We start from the raw sequence: 18,297 nt of genomic DNA on the forward strand, positions 1-18,297 counted from the left end.
GACTACTAGCCTGCAGGACACACTAGATCAGGGGCTGGGCACACGCCTAAACCGCGCAAAAGTATATATATACCCTAACTGTTGGGATGATATTTCAAACTATGAGCAATGCCCTATAATTTGAGATGGTACCACCTCTCCCGAAGTAGTCAAATATTTCATGCATTAAGGAAGTAGGAGGATGTAGGCTATGTTTAGTTCACCTGAAATTTTCTGATCTGAACTTATCTGATCTGAACTTATCTGATCTGATCTGAACTTATTTTTAAATATAAATATGATATGATCTGAACTTATTTTTAAATATAAGCATGATATGATCTGAACTTATTTTTTCTGATCTGATCTGATCTGATCTGATCTGATCTGATTAGAAGCAAAAATAGCCGTAATTAATAAATACGATTAACATTACGAAGTATATGTTTTTCCAACTGACTCCCAGTTATTGCCTGAAAACAAACAAGAAATTTCGTTAAAGAGGTTCATGTGGATTTCAGTTGAATGTTGAGGCTTCGAACATTGATCTCTCAAAATCAAATTACTCTACTATTCAATTTCTCTGTGATTTTACTTCAACCCCGAGGTACGAAAAAACTAATCTAATCTCCGTTCTTTCTGTTCAGCATTCTCCTTTTTCTTGCTTGATTTGCTACTTTAATTAAAGTGTCATCATCTAAAATTATTGAAAATCAACGAATAATATTCCTCTACTTTTATCTTTTCCTACTCATATTTCAGTTGTAGAATGCACTATTGAATTGAATTTATAAACCCATTTCTCCATTTATTGACAATCTCAAAGTTGTGGGATTCGAGGGTTTTCGTTTAGTTTATGTGATTGTTTTTACTGATTTGCGAGGTTTAGTTTATTACTGTATCAGATTTAAATTTAATGTGGCAGTGTAATAATCATCACATTCTAAATTTGTTTTGGCTGCTGTAATTTATTATATTTGAAAATTGTTATGTTTGAACAGATGTTAAGCTCAGGGAATTATGTCACTGAGCATGGATTTTTTATGCTGGGAATTCTAGGTATGTGATTTTGAATGTCGAGTTTTTGTCTTTGTTGTTGTTCATCTTTGGATTACGGTAAATTTAATGTATTAGATTATGAAACCATGTGTTTGGACTCCACCAAATGCGCTTAAAAGCTTTTGTTTTTTTTTTTTTTTTTTTTTTTTTTTTTTTTTTTTGCATTGAGTTCAATCATGCGAAACTAGTAGTCGTTTCCCAGTCTGTTCAGGGATAAGTGTTCATATGGTTCTGATAATCTTCATAGTTTGTTCATTATTTATATTTCCTATTGATGGGATCAGCTGGACTCTCGTGGGTGGTTGGTGTTGCTTCAGTGGTAGTGCCGAGGTCCAATTGCTATGCTCTTGATAATTCCAGCTACATCGTTGATTTTGTATCCTTGTGCATTACAAATTCGACACACTTTATATTGTGTATTGTAGATTTTTCTAACATTGGCGTGCTTTGATAATAAAAAGAGTAGAGTTCCTTGCAGTTCTAGTGTGTTTTCCCTAGGGACTAGTTGAAATCGTCAACATCTTACGGTGGAATAATCTCTAAAGTCTGATATGTTACTTGTATTATGAATTGTGATCATTAATGGAGATTTTTGCCTTGTCTTTCTGTCCTTTGGAACGTTGGAAGTTAGCTATATCTAGTACTAGTGATGGAAACTCAAATATGTGTCTGTCTACTCATCTGGGTGGTGATCCAAAAACAAAATTAAAGATTGAATAAGAAGAGAAAACATAGTGGGTATGCAAGTGGCAAAAGTCCTTCATGGACTTGAGTGTTTGACTTGAGAAAATATTGTGGCTCATCTCCCTTGCCCTTGATCATTTGTCACTTCATTGACCAAAAATTATGTTTGGGTCCTAATATCTTGTTGTTGTTGGGGGGGGGGGTCGTACTCATTCTAGAGTTTTTTCTATTTCTGATCTCTTGCTAGCTTGTTTCCTTCTTCTGCTGCTACCTGTTGTGTTATTTCTTAATCCTTCCCCTTCAACAGATAAAAGAATAGTTTGGGTATATGTGCCCTTGATATGGCTATGACAAACTACCGATGAACTGATAGGAGGTTCCTTTCTCTAGCTTTGTGCTTTGTTGATGTATTTGGACCAACAGGCTCCTGCGCCCCTTCTTTCATGTATTTTGCTTCCTGCTGCACTTCTATGTTATATCTTGTTTATGAATTAGTTTTCTGCTATGAATTGACATAGCTTGGACACCATTAACAGTAGGAAATAAGGAAGAAAAGGAGTATTTGATTGGGAAACTGAAAAATACAGCAAATTGTAAAGATATTCAAGCGTTCGAGAGGCTTGGTACTCTCCCAATTGAACTATTAAGAGCTCACCCAATTTTCTAATCAATATTCAACATAATTTTCTCTTTCTAATTGTCCCTAGATATAGAGTAATTTCCTTCGCACAACTACCTAGCTTATTCCCCAAGCTAACTAATGAACATAATATCTAAATTACACTTACCCTAATATGGATTCATAGCATTTTCCTCTATATTAAAGTTTTACTAATATTATCACGAGTCTGTGACCTTTAGATGTCACATCACTAATTGTAGGTTCCTCACTCGATATTACCCTGCTTGGAGATGAAGTCTGTAAATTGGATCGACTTGTTGCATTACGACTGTGGTGAATGGTGATGGTTTTACTGTAATCACTAATTTTCAGATGCCTTTTAAACTATTTTGTCCTTAACTGTTTCTCAGACAAGCTGGAAAGGACATCTCTTTGAGTATGAGGGAAAGGTTAATACTTTATTTGGTCGTCTTATATGTTCCAATGCAGGTTGCAGATTAGTGCTTAATGTTTGCTTTTTTCTATCTCCATGCAGGATTCGGACTTGGTTGTTCGATTTTGCAAGGACGTGGAGAGTAGATCACATACAGTAATTTCTGATCTATAATCTTTTTATCTTATAAAAAATTTAAGGTTTATGCCACTTCATTTTAAGGTTCAAGAGTAGGCACAGGAAGGTGCCTCAAGGCCTCAAGGCCCCAACGAAGCCATGTCGAAGATGTTGGAAAGCCACATTTACACTCGGAGTTTGGGTCTTAATCATCCAAGCAACTTAGGATTTACCTAGTTCATAGTAGGCAAGTGAACTTATACATACGACACAGACAGCCCTCAAAGCACAGTTAGGAACCATACCGATGAACGGTGGGGAAATGGCGGAATTACATAACCTATTTTCGTGTCATTTCTTTCTCTTGCTCACACCTCCCTTTATATTCACGAAGCTAGTTTTAGCTTCAAATCTTAATGAATATGTTTTTCAAGGTGAATGATAGAAATGCAAGGTGGCTTCTTGTTTGGAATTCAGTTGTTTATCTACAATCCAGGCAACTTTTCCACAAATGGGACCTCATTATGCCTATTTTTTTGTGTTACTCGCCTGTGGTCTTATTGGCTTTGTATATACTGGACCATTTTCTGAATTTAGTTAGTGACTATTGCTAACCAAATGCACTCTGTCCCAACTATGTTGCTCGGATTCTTCATTTTACCTCAAGTACCCGTGTCGGATCCTCGACACTCGGACATGGGTGGGACACTTGGATACTTTGTTTTGGGCTAAAAAATAGAAAAAATTCCAAAAAATAGCCGAGTCGGACACTTGGACACGTACCCGTGTCGGACATGGGTACCCGAGTCTGAGCAACATAGTGTCCCAAAACTGTCTTTACATGTTTTGAGGCAATTTCTTCGTCTGCTAAACTCATTATATTTTTCATTCCAGTTCCAGTTTACTCACCCTTTTGATCCTTTCTGTTCTTTCTTTTCACCCTTGGTCATGTGGGGGACATGGTTGGATTACTTTGCTTTTCTTTTTATGAAGCAAAGCATTATTCTTTAATTTTGATATTTTATTTTTTCGATATCTTGTTTGATCTCTTTATTAACAAGAACAAGCCTTTTTTTTCGTTTTGTATCGTATTTGATCTTATTTTTATATCTTATCTGATATGTTAAACTATTGAACTACCTTAGAAACATCAAGAAAGAAAGGCCAATTGCTGTAAGGTGGTTCTATCTTAATTGCATAATGTACTGAGTAAATTTTGAGGCATTTATCCTCTGAACTTTTTTGTGCGATCCTTATAACATTACATGACGGCAGATTAATCATTTTCCTTTTTTCGGGTGCAGGGATATGTTGATTTTGGTCGCTTTGATAAATTCAATCATTTTGTTGCTGGTTTTGGAGGTGCCAACTTTGTTCAAGTAATCCTCGACTTCATAGGCTCTCTATTTTTTTTCTTCTGTTGATTTGGACAAAAATCCGATGTTCGTTAGCATTTAAATTCAACTGTGGCTTACAGTATCTGGTTCAATAAACCTCTTAGCTTTCTGGTGTTAATTGTATTCTTGACTTGTAAGGTTACCTGAATCACCTTTACCATTGGAGATAACCAATTTGTCTATTTGCTGATTTCCGCAAAATTTTCTATGTTGAGCTGTATTATCTGTGCAACTTGTTGAAGTCCGATCCAGATCTTATGATCTTACGATTCTACGATCCGGAAGGACCTTTTCGATCCCGATCTTACATAGAATCTTAATTTTATAGGATCTTCGATCCTACCCAACTACCAAAATTCATATAGTAGGATCATAACACGATTTTGACGATCCCCTAATTCTACGATCCGATTCTATCATAAAACTTCACAATTTAGTTCCAAATATTATCTTTCTCCTATTAGTTTTGGGTCACATGTTACTTCAATCTTAAAGTATTGAACTACTATCACAATTTGGAAATAAAAAACCTCATTGTTAGTGTCTAAAGTCTAACATGAGACTTTTGACCACATTATAGCATAATCATCACTAAGTACCCTATATTGTAGGATCTTACGATCCTACGGTTCGATCCTGCCGATTCAATCCTACCAACCCTTACGATCCAAAGTAAGATGCTGATCCTAATATTGTCTGCTTCATATTCTAAAGTAGAATATTGATACTTAAATTAAGCGTTTATAGTTGTTTTGATCAGATCATCAGAAAATAGATGCTCATTTTCTATTTTTGGTAGCACTAGGGTGAAACTTAGGCTTCTATAAAAGGCAGTGACCAAGGAGAAGAGAAAGGCAGTTAAAACAAAGCAAACTGCAATTGCATTTTAAGCATATATAAGGATGAAGATTTTTTTTTTTTTTTTAAAAAAAACACTTCAGTTTCCTTGCACGCTGAAAAAGTGGGGTGGGACATTACTGGGAGCGAGCCTTGATTGAAAATTACTGTGCAACTTTCTAATATAAACTTTGAGATTGATGCACTCATAAGTTATACTTTTTACACGTTAACCTTGTTTCTGACAGTGCTTGCCGATATTTAGTAGCGTAAAGGCTAAAGCATTTGCCTTTTTGGTTAATCCTTTTTCTTTGACATTTTGTCTGTACTCTTGTTATGTGGTAACTCTATAATGTTAACCTCCCTTTAGAAAGTTCTTTCTTTCTTTTTCCTTTTTTTTTGGTTTTTGTTTGTTTTTGTTTGTGTGTGTGTGTGTTTTTGTGTGTGTGTTTTTGTGTGTGTGTGTGTGTGTGTGTGTGTGTGTGTGTGTGGTGTGTGTGTGTGTGTGTGTGTGTGTGTTATGTTCTATGGATTAAGAGAGAAATTAGCAGTATAGCATTGTTCCTTTAGATTGATTTTTGGAAGATATACAGTCATGTTCCATCACGGTAGAGGAATGGATTTCTTGCAACTAATAATTGGCCAACTGTGTTGATCTCTCCTCCAACCCTCCTCTATGCTTCCTTATTACAGTTACTTTGGTTGATCTTCGTTGATATATCTAGGGATTTTATGAGGGTGATCTTATGAATTGTGAGCAAAGCTATGACAAATTGGGGCGCACAGCTAAGGTTAGCCATTCAGGAATTCTTCATCCAAGTGGGCACATACATTTTTTCTTGGTTTGTATTATTGTTGATGTTTGACATGCTTTCTCGTCTTTCCTCATTAGGTTAACATCATATGCGGAAGTTGTTTGAGCAGTCAATGTAAAGGTTATGAACTGGATATATATGTACTCTTTACTTTAAGTTATATCATCTCTGACGTCTCAGCTAGTTAGATGACATGTTTTTACATGTTTTCTACATTATCACATTTCAGGTGAACTTGGATGTATATGCAGCGTTACGTATGAATCGTCTTGCAGGTAGTGCTCCAGAAGTTTATTTCTGATTGTACTTAATCATCTAGTTACTTATGATTTGCATATCTTCGTTGTGATATCATATTGTGATGATGTATCTCTTGTCTGCATAATAATTTCTTGCCGTCGTGAGATTACATGGGATCTTTATTTTTTATGGACATTTTGTTAGGAAGAATATGATATTACTATAGCAAGTTAGCAACACCATTATGTACTAGTCATTATCTATTTGTTCTCGGTTATTGTAGCAAGTTATCTGTTAGTTTCTGCAATAATTTCATGCCAATATGAACAGTAATATCTATTTTTTTTTGCACAAATGTGTAACTCTGTCCTGTTCGTTCCTATTGGTGCTTGACTGATTGATTGTGTCTAAAATCAACTTCTCTTTTTCCTTTCTTTTATTCGTTGTCTCTCTCATACCAATTGCACAACTATATTCCCCCTCTTGGTTTACTTGTTAGTCGTCACATACTTGTGATGGATCTGTTGCATTATCATATATTCATATCGTGCTAACCAACAAATAGAGGGAATTTTTTTGGGAAGGGGGGGGGGGGGGGGGAGAGGAAGGAGAAATAAAATCTTGAATGTCTGAGTTTCTTTATATCAGCTTCCTGGATTTTTTTTTTTTTTTTTTTTTTTTTTACAATCTAGTGTTTATATATTTCTCTTATCTATAACTACAGTGACACGTGTTACTGCTGGTAAGTGATGTGGGTTACTAAATTAAGAGTTGTTTGTGGTTTGCTTCGCAGAGTACCTTGAGATTCTTGTTTGTACTTCTGACTATTGTATGAGAATTAAATTTCTAGTTGTTTGATTATATGTATACTGGTTGCAACTTGCAAAAGAGTGCTTGTAGAACTTGCTATTCCGTGCGAGAAACGTGGTCCACGGGTATATGAAGGCTTCACTATTGGATTCCACCCGCGGTCATGGGAAATTGTAAGAATCTATCGGTTATAAATGTCAAATCCACATGTCGATAACCTAATTGGTCTGATTAATGAATTTTCTGGAATGTTAGGTGTACAATGGCATGACTCAGCATGGTTTTGAGAAGTCTCACAATGAATTTAGGTAAGACCTATTATGAAAAGTTATTATGCAGTCTGCACACTGCATTTGTTGATATGAGCTGTATTGCTTTAGGCTTTCCCCTGAAACACTTTGGTATTTTGGGCTATCTGAGACTGAAATATAGATTGTTTTTGCTGATACATGTGGTTTTTTTGTTGTACAGCTTTAGTACTGAACAGACTCGTCTGACCCTTTATATGACTGCAATTGCATCTCTCTCGAATTTGGTACAAAAACCCATTGTAAAGGTGATTTTGTCCCGACTGAGTATCAACTTTGCATGAGTACTTTGTGTAATGTCTAGTTGTGTACCATAGCTTTTGTTACTAGGACTCCCCTAACGGTGGAAAATAAATGTCCACGATTTTTCAATGTTGATTTGGCTGATAGGCTCTTGTCTACTATGTTCAGGTATTCCCACAAAATGGCCTAGAAATTCAACTATCTGGCTCCGGTGCTTCTGGAAATTCACCAACAACTTTATCACCAACTGTTTTGACTGTAGACTGGACATGTATGGCTGCAGCTGATTGTTTTTACCTATTGAGGTGAAGTAGTATCTTAACTTTTGAATTTACAGGTAAAAAGGCACGAAAAACACCTTATGAAGTGGAAATCACTATTCCCGTGGAGAATTATGAGCCAGTGAAGTTTACTCTCACAAAAATGTGCAGTAAGTATATTTATTCAGTAGTGGTATGCATTTATAAGGAGCAGTCCCCCATCATTTTAAAATGACGAACTTCTTTTTTCCAATAATGAAAATTTGCAGATCATAGACAAGATGATGGGAAGGAGGCAAGAAAAGGATGGGCTATATTTGGGATAATATCCTGCATGTGGGCAATTTAATGTTTCTAAATAATAGCTTTATCATTTTGATAGTTTATTTTCTTTAGATGCTGCCAGTGTGTAGCAATTGTATGTTGCTTCCAGTCCACTTCCAAACGATTTACCCTCCGTCTTTTCTTCTACCTTCATAATCTCACTTGCTGAAAACTCAGATAACGAAACAAGTATATAGTATGACTCACTGTGTACAGCTTCAAATATAACATTGTAAAATGATCTTGTAATTTACTAGCATTCCTATGTGAAAAAGGAAGTTGCACCTCGCAGTTAAAAAATTTTCTGTCATGCCAGGGAATTAAATTCTGGCCCTTCTCATCCAAAAAATGAGAAAACATTGTAATAATTTACTGCTGATCTTGAGGTTTCTATCGTGTTTCATATAAAGTTACATGTCCCCCCTTTTTTTTATTGCATTATACACTTTACCCCTATTTGACATAAGGATTTTCTGGGATTTCTTGAGCAGATTCTCTGTTTCACTTACCCTGTTCTGCTGTGGTGGATTTATATATAAATCACGGGTGCAAAACCAGGTACGATATTCCCTTTTGCATTCCATTTGTAAATTGTAAGCTGAACTTTCTTAACGTTCAGCCTCTCATATTGTGTTAATCCTGAGGTCCCCCCCCCCCCCCAAAAAAAAAAAAGAAATAAAGAAAAAGGAAAAGTCTGCATTATCCTGATTATGAAAATTATTTTTGCAGCATGGCCTTGATGCTTTACCAGGGATGACCTATTTATCAGCTTTTCTGCAAACTGTAAGTTTTAATTCTTCATATCATCTGCCATTTTTCTCTGGGGCAGGGGAGGGGGGAAGGGATCGAGGCCTGGTGCTGGCCCATAATTGCTCTCAGAATGTTATGTGGTCACTTGGAGCAGTTTGGTGCAGTGTCAAGTGTTGATGCACGTCCAATGGTCAGAGTTAGCTATGACTAGCAACCAGCGAGATCTATGTTTTATTTTGCTTGGTCTGAGGTGTCTATTGTCTAGTGTCCAAAATCGTAATGTTGTTATGCTGTGAAACAGTCCAATACCCTGCATATTTTACCTTCACTTAGAAGCATCTTTTCAATTTGTTCCAATCTGTTTATCTGAAGTTCTAGTTGATGACAGGTGGCTGGAGGAGCTCATGGTTACCAAAGAGCGGATGAGAGTAACAATCCTTACATTTCTGTTGGTCAAGGATCTGGAAGACCCGCTGACGTCAGATATGGTTCCATTTGAGCATACATGCTCTCGGATCCAAATTGAAGCAAACTTGATGACGATGATCTATATAGTTCAGGTACGAGCTAGACATACACCTTCTCCGGGGGCCACCCTACCGCCTCCAAAAAATAAGAGAACTAGAAGGAAAAAAGAGCAAGAGCCTCAAAAGGAATAATAAAAACACAAAGAACTGAAGATATTTTTCTAATTTACAGGTTCCACTCTGGGCAGTGTCAGCTTGTCTCTAGCAATTCTATTGTCAGTCATGCCAATCGTAGTCATGACTTCCATGGGGAACTGCTTCTTGAGTCCGGAAATTGACTGGTTACTTCATTGTCGAAGGTTTATTTTGACATAACGTCAGCTAAGCTTATGGTTATGCAGGCTCTGTTAATGGTCATTGACCTTGGCATAACAGTATACTGCATTTACATGGCCATGTAATGTTTATCACTAGGCTATTTGACTTTTACTGTTTCAGATTAGCGGTAGAATCAAAATTCTTGAAATTACTTGATTCAATTTTTTTTTTGTATATACTTGTATATATGTTTTTAACTATAGACTGTCATATTCTATGCTACGCGAATCCTTTAATGCATGCCATGTATCTGTTTTTGACACTTGACACTCTTAATAGGTATGAAAATTGATATATGAGATTTTGTATGGATCACTTAGTTTCTAGTCACATGGGATATAACTGGAGAGGGAGAAACTTTGAAAGTGATGTGAATTGGGAGGTTAATGAGTCAAATCAAGTGATCGAGACTAAACTTGGGGTTGCTATGCTTGTTTTATAACACTTGAGGAGCTTACATTTTCAAGTTCAAATTATCTTAAAAGTGAACTTGAGCTCAAAAATTATATGTCATGGATGTTTCCTTTTGACAACTACGGCTTTTAAGTTAGTCCGTTTCTTTGTTTTTGTTTGCTCTTGGTGGGTAACGACTAACGGCTGTGATGCTAACTGCAAAGTTGTTGTTGATGCTTAATTTGCAACCATCGATGAAAACAATTGAGCATCACCTTGCAAGGGATTCATATTATAAAATCATTTTGGAAAATTTGGCAATAAATCTTTTATTTTACAACTTATTAATATAATTGCCTTTCTAATTAGTAATTTTAAAATTCAACTAAATTTGTTATTTCAATAGTTAGAATATTGCTATCTAGTAACGTATGCCGTCAAATAACTGAACAGACAACAATATGCTGAATTCCCTTGAATATCTCCTTCATTCTCTTGCAAATTCTCTTTCAGTAATTCTATTGGAGTCAGGTCTGCCAGTTAAGGGTTCTCGTGTCGTTGCAAATTGCTGGTTAAAGGACTTTATTTGCTTTGATTAGGATTGGTGCTTCAAATTGAAGATACATTTTCTCGAATTGCATATTAGGACTCGTAAATTTGGCGGAAATTGGTTAACTTTGTGTTTCAAAAATCCAAGCTCTCCTCTCAATAATTAATAATTTAAGTCCCTTAAAAAACAATTGATAATTTAAGTGGGTTAATTAGTTGTTTTTAATGTAAGTATAAATGCCTTCCTTCTCTTGGCTCCTTATGAGAAGTCCAAATGCAAATGTGGTATTCTAGTGGCCATGAAGAAGGCTTTGACCACATATAACCCCGGAAGGAGATTTCTAATATGCAAGTTTTATGAGCGTGGAACTGAATAGCGTGGGTTTAATTATCTTAGATGTTCTGATAAGGAATATATTTCGTGACAAAAGGATGTGATTAATGGTAATTATGTTATTACTAAGTTCAAGGTCTATGTTTATATCGTTCTTCCAGAGGTAATGAACACTAGCTAATACTCCCTTCGTTTCCTAGAGATCTTCCCACTTACTATTCCTACAGATTCCAAGGAAAATCAAGTTGTGTGGGGCATGGTGTTAGTAAAGTAGGAGAGATAAAGGGGTTAAGATAAATAAACGAATAAAAAGGGGTTAAAGTAGGAGAGAGAAAGGGAGTAAAATTGAATTAATAATGTAATGGTGGACCATATGTTAGTGATATGAGAGGTTAAATAGGGACATTTGTTTTGCCAAATAAGGAATAAAGCAAAAGAGGGAAGATCTTTTGGAAACACCCTTAAACGGAAAGAGGGAAGATCTTTAGGAAACAGAGGGAGTAGTTCTTAGGGCCTGTTCTCCCTAGCTTATTTTCAGTTAAGTTCAGTTCAATTCAGTTCAGTTCAGTTCAGTTCAGACCAGTTCAGTTCAGTTCAGCTCAGCTCTTGACAATACTTTTACTCTCACATATCACTATTCATTTCAGTTCAGCTCAATTCAGTTCAGTTCAGTTCAGATCAGTTCAGTTCAGATCAGTTCAATTCAGTTCAGTTCAATTCAATTCAGTTCAATTCAGTTCAGTTCTATTCAATTCAGTTCAGTTCAGTTCAATTCAGCTCTTTTATACCGAAGAGAACAGACCTTAGCCTTGTGGTTTGGATGTATTATTGGTTGTTTATGACCTTTAAAAGTTGACAAAATTTGTAACGTTTTTATGTAATATTCAATCAATTATCTATCAATGAAAGAGAAGATTGAACCACCAATATTGTCTTTACATCATTCCATGATTAAATATTGTTTTCATTGCAGATCGTACACCAGTTCAAATTAATTGTGTTTGTTCGTTTCATATAATAACAAGATAAAGTATGATTGATTACAACAACTAAAGTAATAAAGTGTTCTTCCAAACCTAAAGTCAGAATACTAAGACAAATCATTGTTTTTCCTCCTAAATCCCCCCTTATCCATGAACCCAAAAATATCCATGAAGGATGAACCGAGGCTTAATCTTGAATCAAAGTTTAGTTCAAAGATGTACATATGGATGATGGTTCACATTTTCGAACCTTTCTTTGCTTTGAATCATCAGTGCCACGTGTCATGATATATTTTTGTTTTATAAGAAAATAATGATTTATTTTCTTTATCAAAATGCATTGTTGCTGACTTGCCGTAAAGTTTGTGAAGGAGCATAGACCGAAAATAGAATTTTGATAAGCAGAAAAGCAAAAAGATTATCTGATGTAGGAAGGTTAGCTAACAGTTCGACAAAAAAGTCCTTCGTCGAAAAAGCCTGAAATGATTTCTAATAATCAGCCTCATGGTGTTAGAATGCTTAATAAAATACCTTTTCAAAAAGAAAAACGGGCCAATGAGTCCAACACACTGCTATGCTGTAATCTACATGCTTTTTAAGCCATCTGAATTCGTTTAGGGTCCGAAAATAGCATTTTAATTATATTCGGATTTTGTTTTTACCTAATTTTCGTATTAGGATTTTGTTTATACTATTTAAACATTATCAATCATCATTAGAAGGTAGCTTTTATCTTAATAATAATATTTGAGAGTTTAATTTTTTTCTTGTGGCTCCAGAGTTTCCACAGATTTATTGCTTGTGAATCTGTTTGTTCGTTTTAGGAATTGCGCTTGCTTTTCCTTTGATAATAATGCCTGCGTCATTATCATAACACGACAGTTGTCATCTTTCCGATGGTTCGGGAAAACATAAATTTTCAATTTTTAACATGTTTATATGTCGAAAATATATATTAGAAAAATAACTAAATTTATCAAAATTCATATTTTCATTCCTTATAAATAGAGAATCATTTCGACATATTTTTTATTTCACATTTTATTTTTTCAAAAAGTAGGTTAAGAGAATGAGAGCAAGTGATGAAACTTTTTCTATTTGTTCATGGTTAATGGTAAAGTTCTATAAATAATTTGTGAAAATAATATAGAGGAGAGAGAAATGAAGAGAGAGTAGTGGGATGAACCAATTCATTACGTTCATAAATAATGGTATTCTAAGAGGTTAATTGGCCAATTAACCCACTAAATTTATCAATTACTAAGAGAAAAGCTCGGATTTTTGAAATATAAAGTAAATCAATTTCCCTGGCCCAATTTTATGAATCCTAATTTGCAAACCGAAAAAACTTACCTTTAATTATGATATACATTAATCATACACCCGGGTGTACTTTGTGCATGGTACACCAAAAACTAGTTTTTACTCATTTGCTCATTTGAAGCTTATCTATTGTGTGATATGCTCATTTGAAGGTTTCAAATGAGTAATGAGTAAAACATAGCTTTAGATGTACTATAAACATGATACACCCGGATGTATGATAAAAATTTCATCAATCATGACAACAACCCTAATCAAAGCAAATAACATCCCTTAACCAACTAATTACAACAACATAGGATCCCTTAATCTTAGGAAAATTTAAAAGTGAATGAGGGGATGGAGATATTCAATAAAACTAAACATTTTGTTGTTGGTTTAGTTCTTTAAGGAATAAATCGAAAAATAGGAATAACTAGGAGGAAAACAATAAACGGGCTTTACAAGTAAAATTTAATATAAAAAAGAAAATTTAAAGTTAGTTATTGTAGTAAGTTGGTAGAAAATTAGAAATAACTAGAATAAAGGTAGTAATCATCAAAAATTTCTTTTTTTTTTTTTTTCTAGGAGCTTTAAGTTAACACTGTTCATTTCCAGGTAAGTCTCACTAGTTTAACAAATGAAAAAAGGAAAGCCGCAATGCAAAGGAAAAGGAATTAGGTCTGCTAATAATAATCCCTATGTGTGTTTTCTAGTTGATCATTGCACTAATTTGGATTTAACGTAATATTTCATCTACTTTCCATCTGTAACGATCATTGTTAGCACCGACAAACCTCAACCAATCACGCTCCTTCAATTTAGGGCGTGAAAATTGTTCAATTTTCAGCTATCTATCACTCACATAGGCACATGACTCACATCACATGCAAATGGTGCTTCTTTTTCCCAAGCAATGAAGCCAACTTCTAGCTGTACTCTAGTCCTACAAAACAAAATGTCATTATTTATGTAAAAAGAAAAAAATAAAGCAGATCTAGATGGTTCTTGGTCCATGCAATCACGGCGATGGAATAGAGCCCCAAAATATATCTATTTTTAATTGTTTGAAAATTAGACAAAAGAAAATATCTGGATCAGTGGTAAGTGCAAGGGAAGAAACAATAAGAACATTGAAATTCATCAAAGTTTTGTTATTAAAACTTTTGAAGATAATCGCCATTAGCCAATTGTAAATACGAATCTTATGTTTCATCTTTTTTGAACAACAAACAAAAAATCTTATTACGAAAATTGTACAAAACCCTCATTATTTTTGTCCATATTTAACCGTCCTGGAATAAAGGAGAGAATCGGATGGATTTTGCTATAAAGGTGGACACAACTTAAGTTCAAAGTTACTTCATGTACGTCTAATGAAAAAAACTTAAAAGGAGTACGATAAAGACACTCTAGCTGCATATTTTGTCACTATTTTGGTGAATGACCCGAGCTTGTCTTGGCAATCAACCGTTTGAGTCTCTTAGGGGATTCAAATGGGGGTAATTTGGTCATTTTATGCGTTGGAAGATTTCACACGCGTGTGGCTGACATTTGCTTGGTACCAATGCTAGGTTATAATGGTACCATTCTTCGAAAATATTAATACCTTGGTACCAGTCCTGATAACAATTTGATACCAATGTCAGGTTATAATGGTACCATTGTGTTTTATTTTGGGTGTTTGAGTCTTTTTTGGCCTCAAACTGTTAGTTACCAAGCCTTTCTCTGAATGACCCTATCAGTCAGTTGGTGTACTAAGGCTTGAATGATCTACAATAAGTTCAATCCGAATTTGGGCTGACCTTTTGCTTTAATTACCCTAATTCTTCTTAAAGCCACTACTGTTTTTATGCGATAATTTTTAAATTGTAAGGAAAAAAGTTAGTTCATTGATTAAAAGACAATGCAAAATGGTTGGTAATACAAATAAGGATATCATTATAACTTATAAGTTAGTGATACATCCAACATTGTTAAGTTTTGAAAACATTAAACGGGCAAGGTGAAAATCAACTATTGGAATCAAACCTCATAAGGATTAAGGAGAGAGGGATTTAAGAGTTAAGGTGGGGTATTAACGGTCTTGGGAGAGGGTGTTAATAAAGCTAACTTTACTAACCTTACAATGCTAATATAAAATTGTTCTATTTTATCAAAAGAAAAAAATTCACCATACAATAAATTTTACAAAGGGATAAAAATAATTAATACCCATTATAATTTTTTTTTTAGAAGAATACCTTTTAAATATTTGTGTATGGAATAGGTAAAAAAATCTAGAGAATTTTCTTCTTTTGGATAGACGTTGGACCCTTCAATGGTGTTGGGTTGAGTGGAGGATAGTAAAGCAAGGCAAAGCAAGCGAAGAACGAGCAAAGGGAGCTGTGGGCCCAGCAGTCGGGGCAGACAGCGGGAGGTGGCCTGGGTGGGCTGATTGGTTAGCTTGGCTCGTGTTTCACGCTGGCAGGCAGCTTGGAAGCAGCTTCCCCCGGCAGGCTCCATGTGGGCTCATAAGCCCGGGCGAGCGGCCCAAGTACTGATGGTTCTACCTCGAGGCAGAACGTTGTGGCCTGGGCGGGCGATTGGGCTCGGGGGGAGATTCTTTGGGCCTGCCCGAACAATCCAGTATGCACGTATTTTTTAATGATTTAATTAAGTTTAAATCGTGGCCTTTGGATTGCCTTTAATCCTAGTAGTATATAAATACCCTATTTTCTGGGTTTAGAAGGTAGTAGCACACATATCTCATTGTTCAAACTTGAAGCCTCATCTTTTCTAGGGTTTTAGGAGAGAGAGTGAGTTTGTGAGAGATTGTATGTTCAATAAACCTGGGCGTGGGCCAGACCAGGCCGCCCAAGCCCATAAGTGGCGGGCTGTGCCTAATATTTTCAGATTTTGTCCGCAGCTCGGACTAGGTCCATCCCCACAGGCCCACGGACGGGGCTCGTGCCTCCTATGGGCCTGGCCAGTGTTTTATATTATTTTTTTTTTTTGGATTTTTGACAGTTTTTTAGGCTAAAAAACAAAGGAAAGGAGCGTTTTGTCCGCAGGCGGCCCACGGGCCATCTAGGCGGGCTCGTGCCGATGCGGACCTGAAATAAAATTTCTTGACCGTGACAGGCCCATGACCCACGTAGCGGACAAACGATCGAGTTGCACGCGGCCCGGCCCATGCCCACCTCTAATGATCGATCACCATTGATTCTCCATTGATTCCATAGTGTAAGTTTAATTTGTGGATTTTTCGCTCGAAACTCGGGTTTCCCATGTTAATCTTGGTGTGTTCTTTCTTGTTTTCTTTCCTCTTTGCAGTACTTGGCTGTTGTTTCAATTTCTTGCTTTCTCCCTAACTACTGTCAATTATTTCACAAACTAGTTAGCACTTGTTTTTAAATCAGAACAAATGGATCATATCCCCGAGAAAAAGAGGGTACGAAACTCAAACTTACGACTGTGATTTAAAGGGGACATTACCCACCGAGCTACTAGCCACATTGTGAATATCACGATTCACGACCATGCTTATGCAATCAAGACTCAAGAGGGACCAAACAATAATTTTGAGTGTCAAATAATATATACTCTATAAAATACTTACTATTTTAGGCTTCTTTAAATAAGTGAAATGTTACTTCAATAGCAAATATTTTTCTCAATCTCTCTTCATGAAATTGGTCCCTCTTTTTAGTTATTTCTATCTTCCTATTAGTTCCGTATCTCTTCTGCTGAGCGAATAGGTATCGATTCTCTAGGTGTTAATTGTACATCACGCGGGGGGGCGGGGGGGGGGGGGGGGGGGGGGGGGGTCTCCCAAGTCTTCGTCTAATAACGTTTGTCTTTACGCAGCTTTTCTATAGAAAAAACTATTATTCCATCAATCTTTCACCGGCCGTATGACCATTCACCATATATATCACCTTGGATGAAATCAAGTACAGTACTAGTAGAACAGAAATCTTGTGTTATATACTCCATACTGGATGGTCAATTGAGTAGTTTGATATTTTCACGTATGATACTTTAAGATATAATATGTTGATGTAAATCCATAGAAATATATATTGAGTTTTCATTTATTTATTTGGATAATGTTGACTGTAAAATATTTTTTCCTCAAAAAAAAAAAAAAAAAACACTTCATAATCTACTCAAACCACTCTGAATTTACATTGAACTAGTCCAACAAGGCAACTCCAAATAATCTACATCGACGCAATTTTTAGGGTCCAATATGTTTGATTTGATGGAAAACATTTTTTATGGAAAACGTTTTTCCATGAAAAAAGTTTTCTAGTGGAAAACACAAATGGATTTTAGGTTTCCTTTGTTTGGTATGATGAAAAACTATTAAGCTTATAAAGAGATAGAAAATGAAAATGTTGGAAATCCCGAATGAGAGAATGAAGGAAAAATAGTTTTCCTTCAAATTTTGGAGGACTGGAAAATATTTACAAAGGATTTGAAAACTCTTTTACACTTTTTTTTTTTTTAAATCCTTTTTCCAACCACACTATAGAAAATGAGAAAAATTATTTTCGTAGAAAATGTTTTCCTCCAAAATAAATAGAGCCTTAACCTAATTAATTTTCATATATAATAAAAAGATAGCTTAAAGTTTTTAGTTCATGTATAAGGGTTGTGTAGAAACTTGAATGAGGAGAGAAAAGGAGGAGAATATATATGGCAAAGGAAGAAACAAATATTTACTGATACATTTCTTCATCAAATTTCAGTAATACCAATACTACTTAAATAGTTTGTTAATTAACAAGCAAAACTACTAACAAGGAAGCGTAATCCCACCACCTATATATTTTGGTTCATATAATAAATAAATCCACTAAGTATATTAATTTTTGGAGCCAGGTTTTTATCTTGGATCCTTCAATTGCATATGATTCAATGAACAAAAAAGATTTGGATAATTAACCATATCCTGCTATTTCGAACTTCGAAGTGAGGATGGTTTGACTAGTATCATATTAATTGATTTCACTATTGTTTTATGGA

The 18,297-nt window shown here is 35.3% G+C and overlaps 1 protein-coding gene across 2 annotated transcripts; it reads left to right on the top strand.

Annotated features, from left to right (window-relative positions):
• The first annotated feature begins 418 nt into the window (after nucleotides 1–418).
• LOC104895077 (hypothetical protein) lies at nucleotides 419–9,925 on the top strand. Of its 2 annotated transcripts, none has more exons than XM_019250075.3 (19): nucleotides 419–586; nucleotides 981–1,038; nucleotides 1,323–1,414; nucleotides 2,755–2,793; nucleotides 2,880–2,933; nucleotides 4,199–4,273; nucleotides 5,854–5,919; nucleotides 6,021–6,057; nucleotides 6,173–6,218; nucleotides 7,073–7,166; nucleotides 7,249–7,301; nucleotides 7,465–7,549; nucleotides 7,713–7,815; nucleotides 7,882–7,974; nucleotides 8,074–8,140; nucleotides 8,620–8,686; nucleotides 8,858–8,911; nucleotides 9,267–9,438; nucleotides 9,578–9,925. In XM_019250075.3, exons 2-18 carry the CDS (start codon nucleotides 981–983, stop codon nucleotides 9,375–9,377), a joined length of 1,194 nt encoding a protein of 397 aa, XP_019105620.1. In that variant the 5' UTR covers nucleotides 419–586; the 3' UTR covers nucleotides 9,378–9,438; nucleotides 9,578–9,925. The 2 variants fall into 2 exon arrangements, with proteins under 2 accessions (XP_019105620.1, XP_010679789.1); XM_010681487.4 differs by having other exon boundaries at nucleotides 420–586; nucleotides 6,021–6,063.
• The last annotated feature ends 8,372 nt before the right edge of the window (nucleotides 9,926–18,297 follow it).

This window comes from Beta vulgaris, chromosome 6, assembly GCF_026745355.1.
Source record: "Beta vulgaris subsp. vulgaris cultivar EL10 chromosome 6, EL10.2, whole genome shotgun sequence".
Lineage (NCBI taxonomy): Eukaryota > Viridiplantae > Streptophyta > Magnoliopsida > Caryophyllales > Amaranthaceae > Beta > Beta vulgaris.

Coding starts and splice junctions, on each gene's coding strand:
- LOC104895077 (XM_010681487.4), top strand. CDS start 981: ATGTTAAGCTCAGGGAATTATGTCACTGAGCATGGATTTTTTATGCTG. Junction 7,550..7,712: donor TACAAAAACCCATTGTAAAG/GTGATTTTGTCC, acceptor TACTATGTTCAG/GTATTCCCACAAAATGGCCT. Junction 7,816..7,881: donor TTTGACTGTAGACTGGACAT/GTATGGCTGCAG, acceptor TTGAATTTACAG/GTAAAAAGGCACGAAAAACA.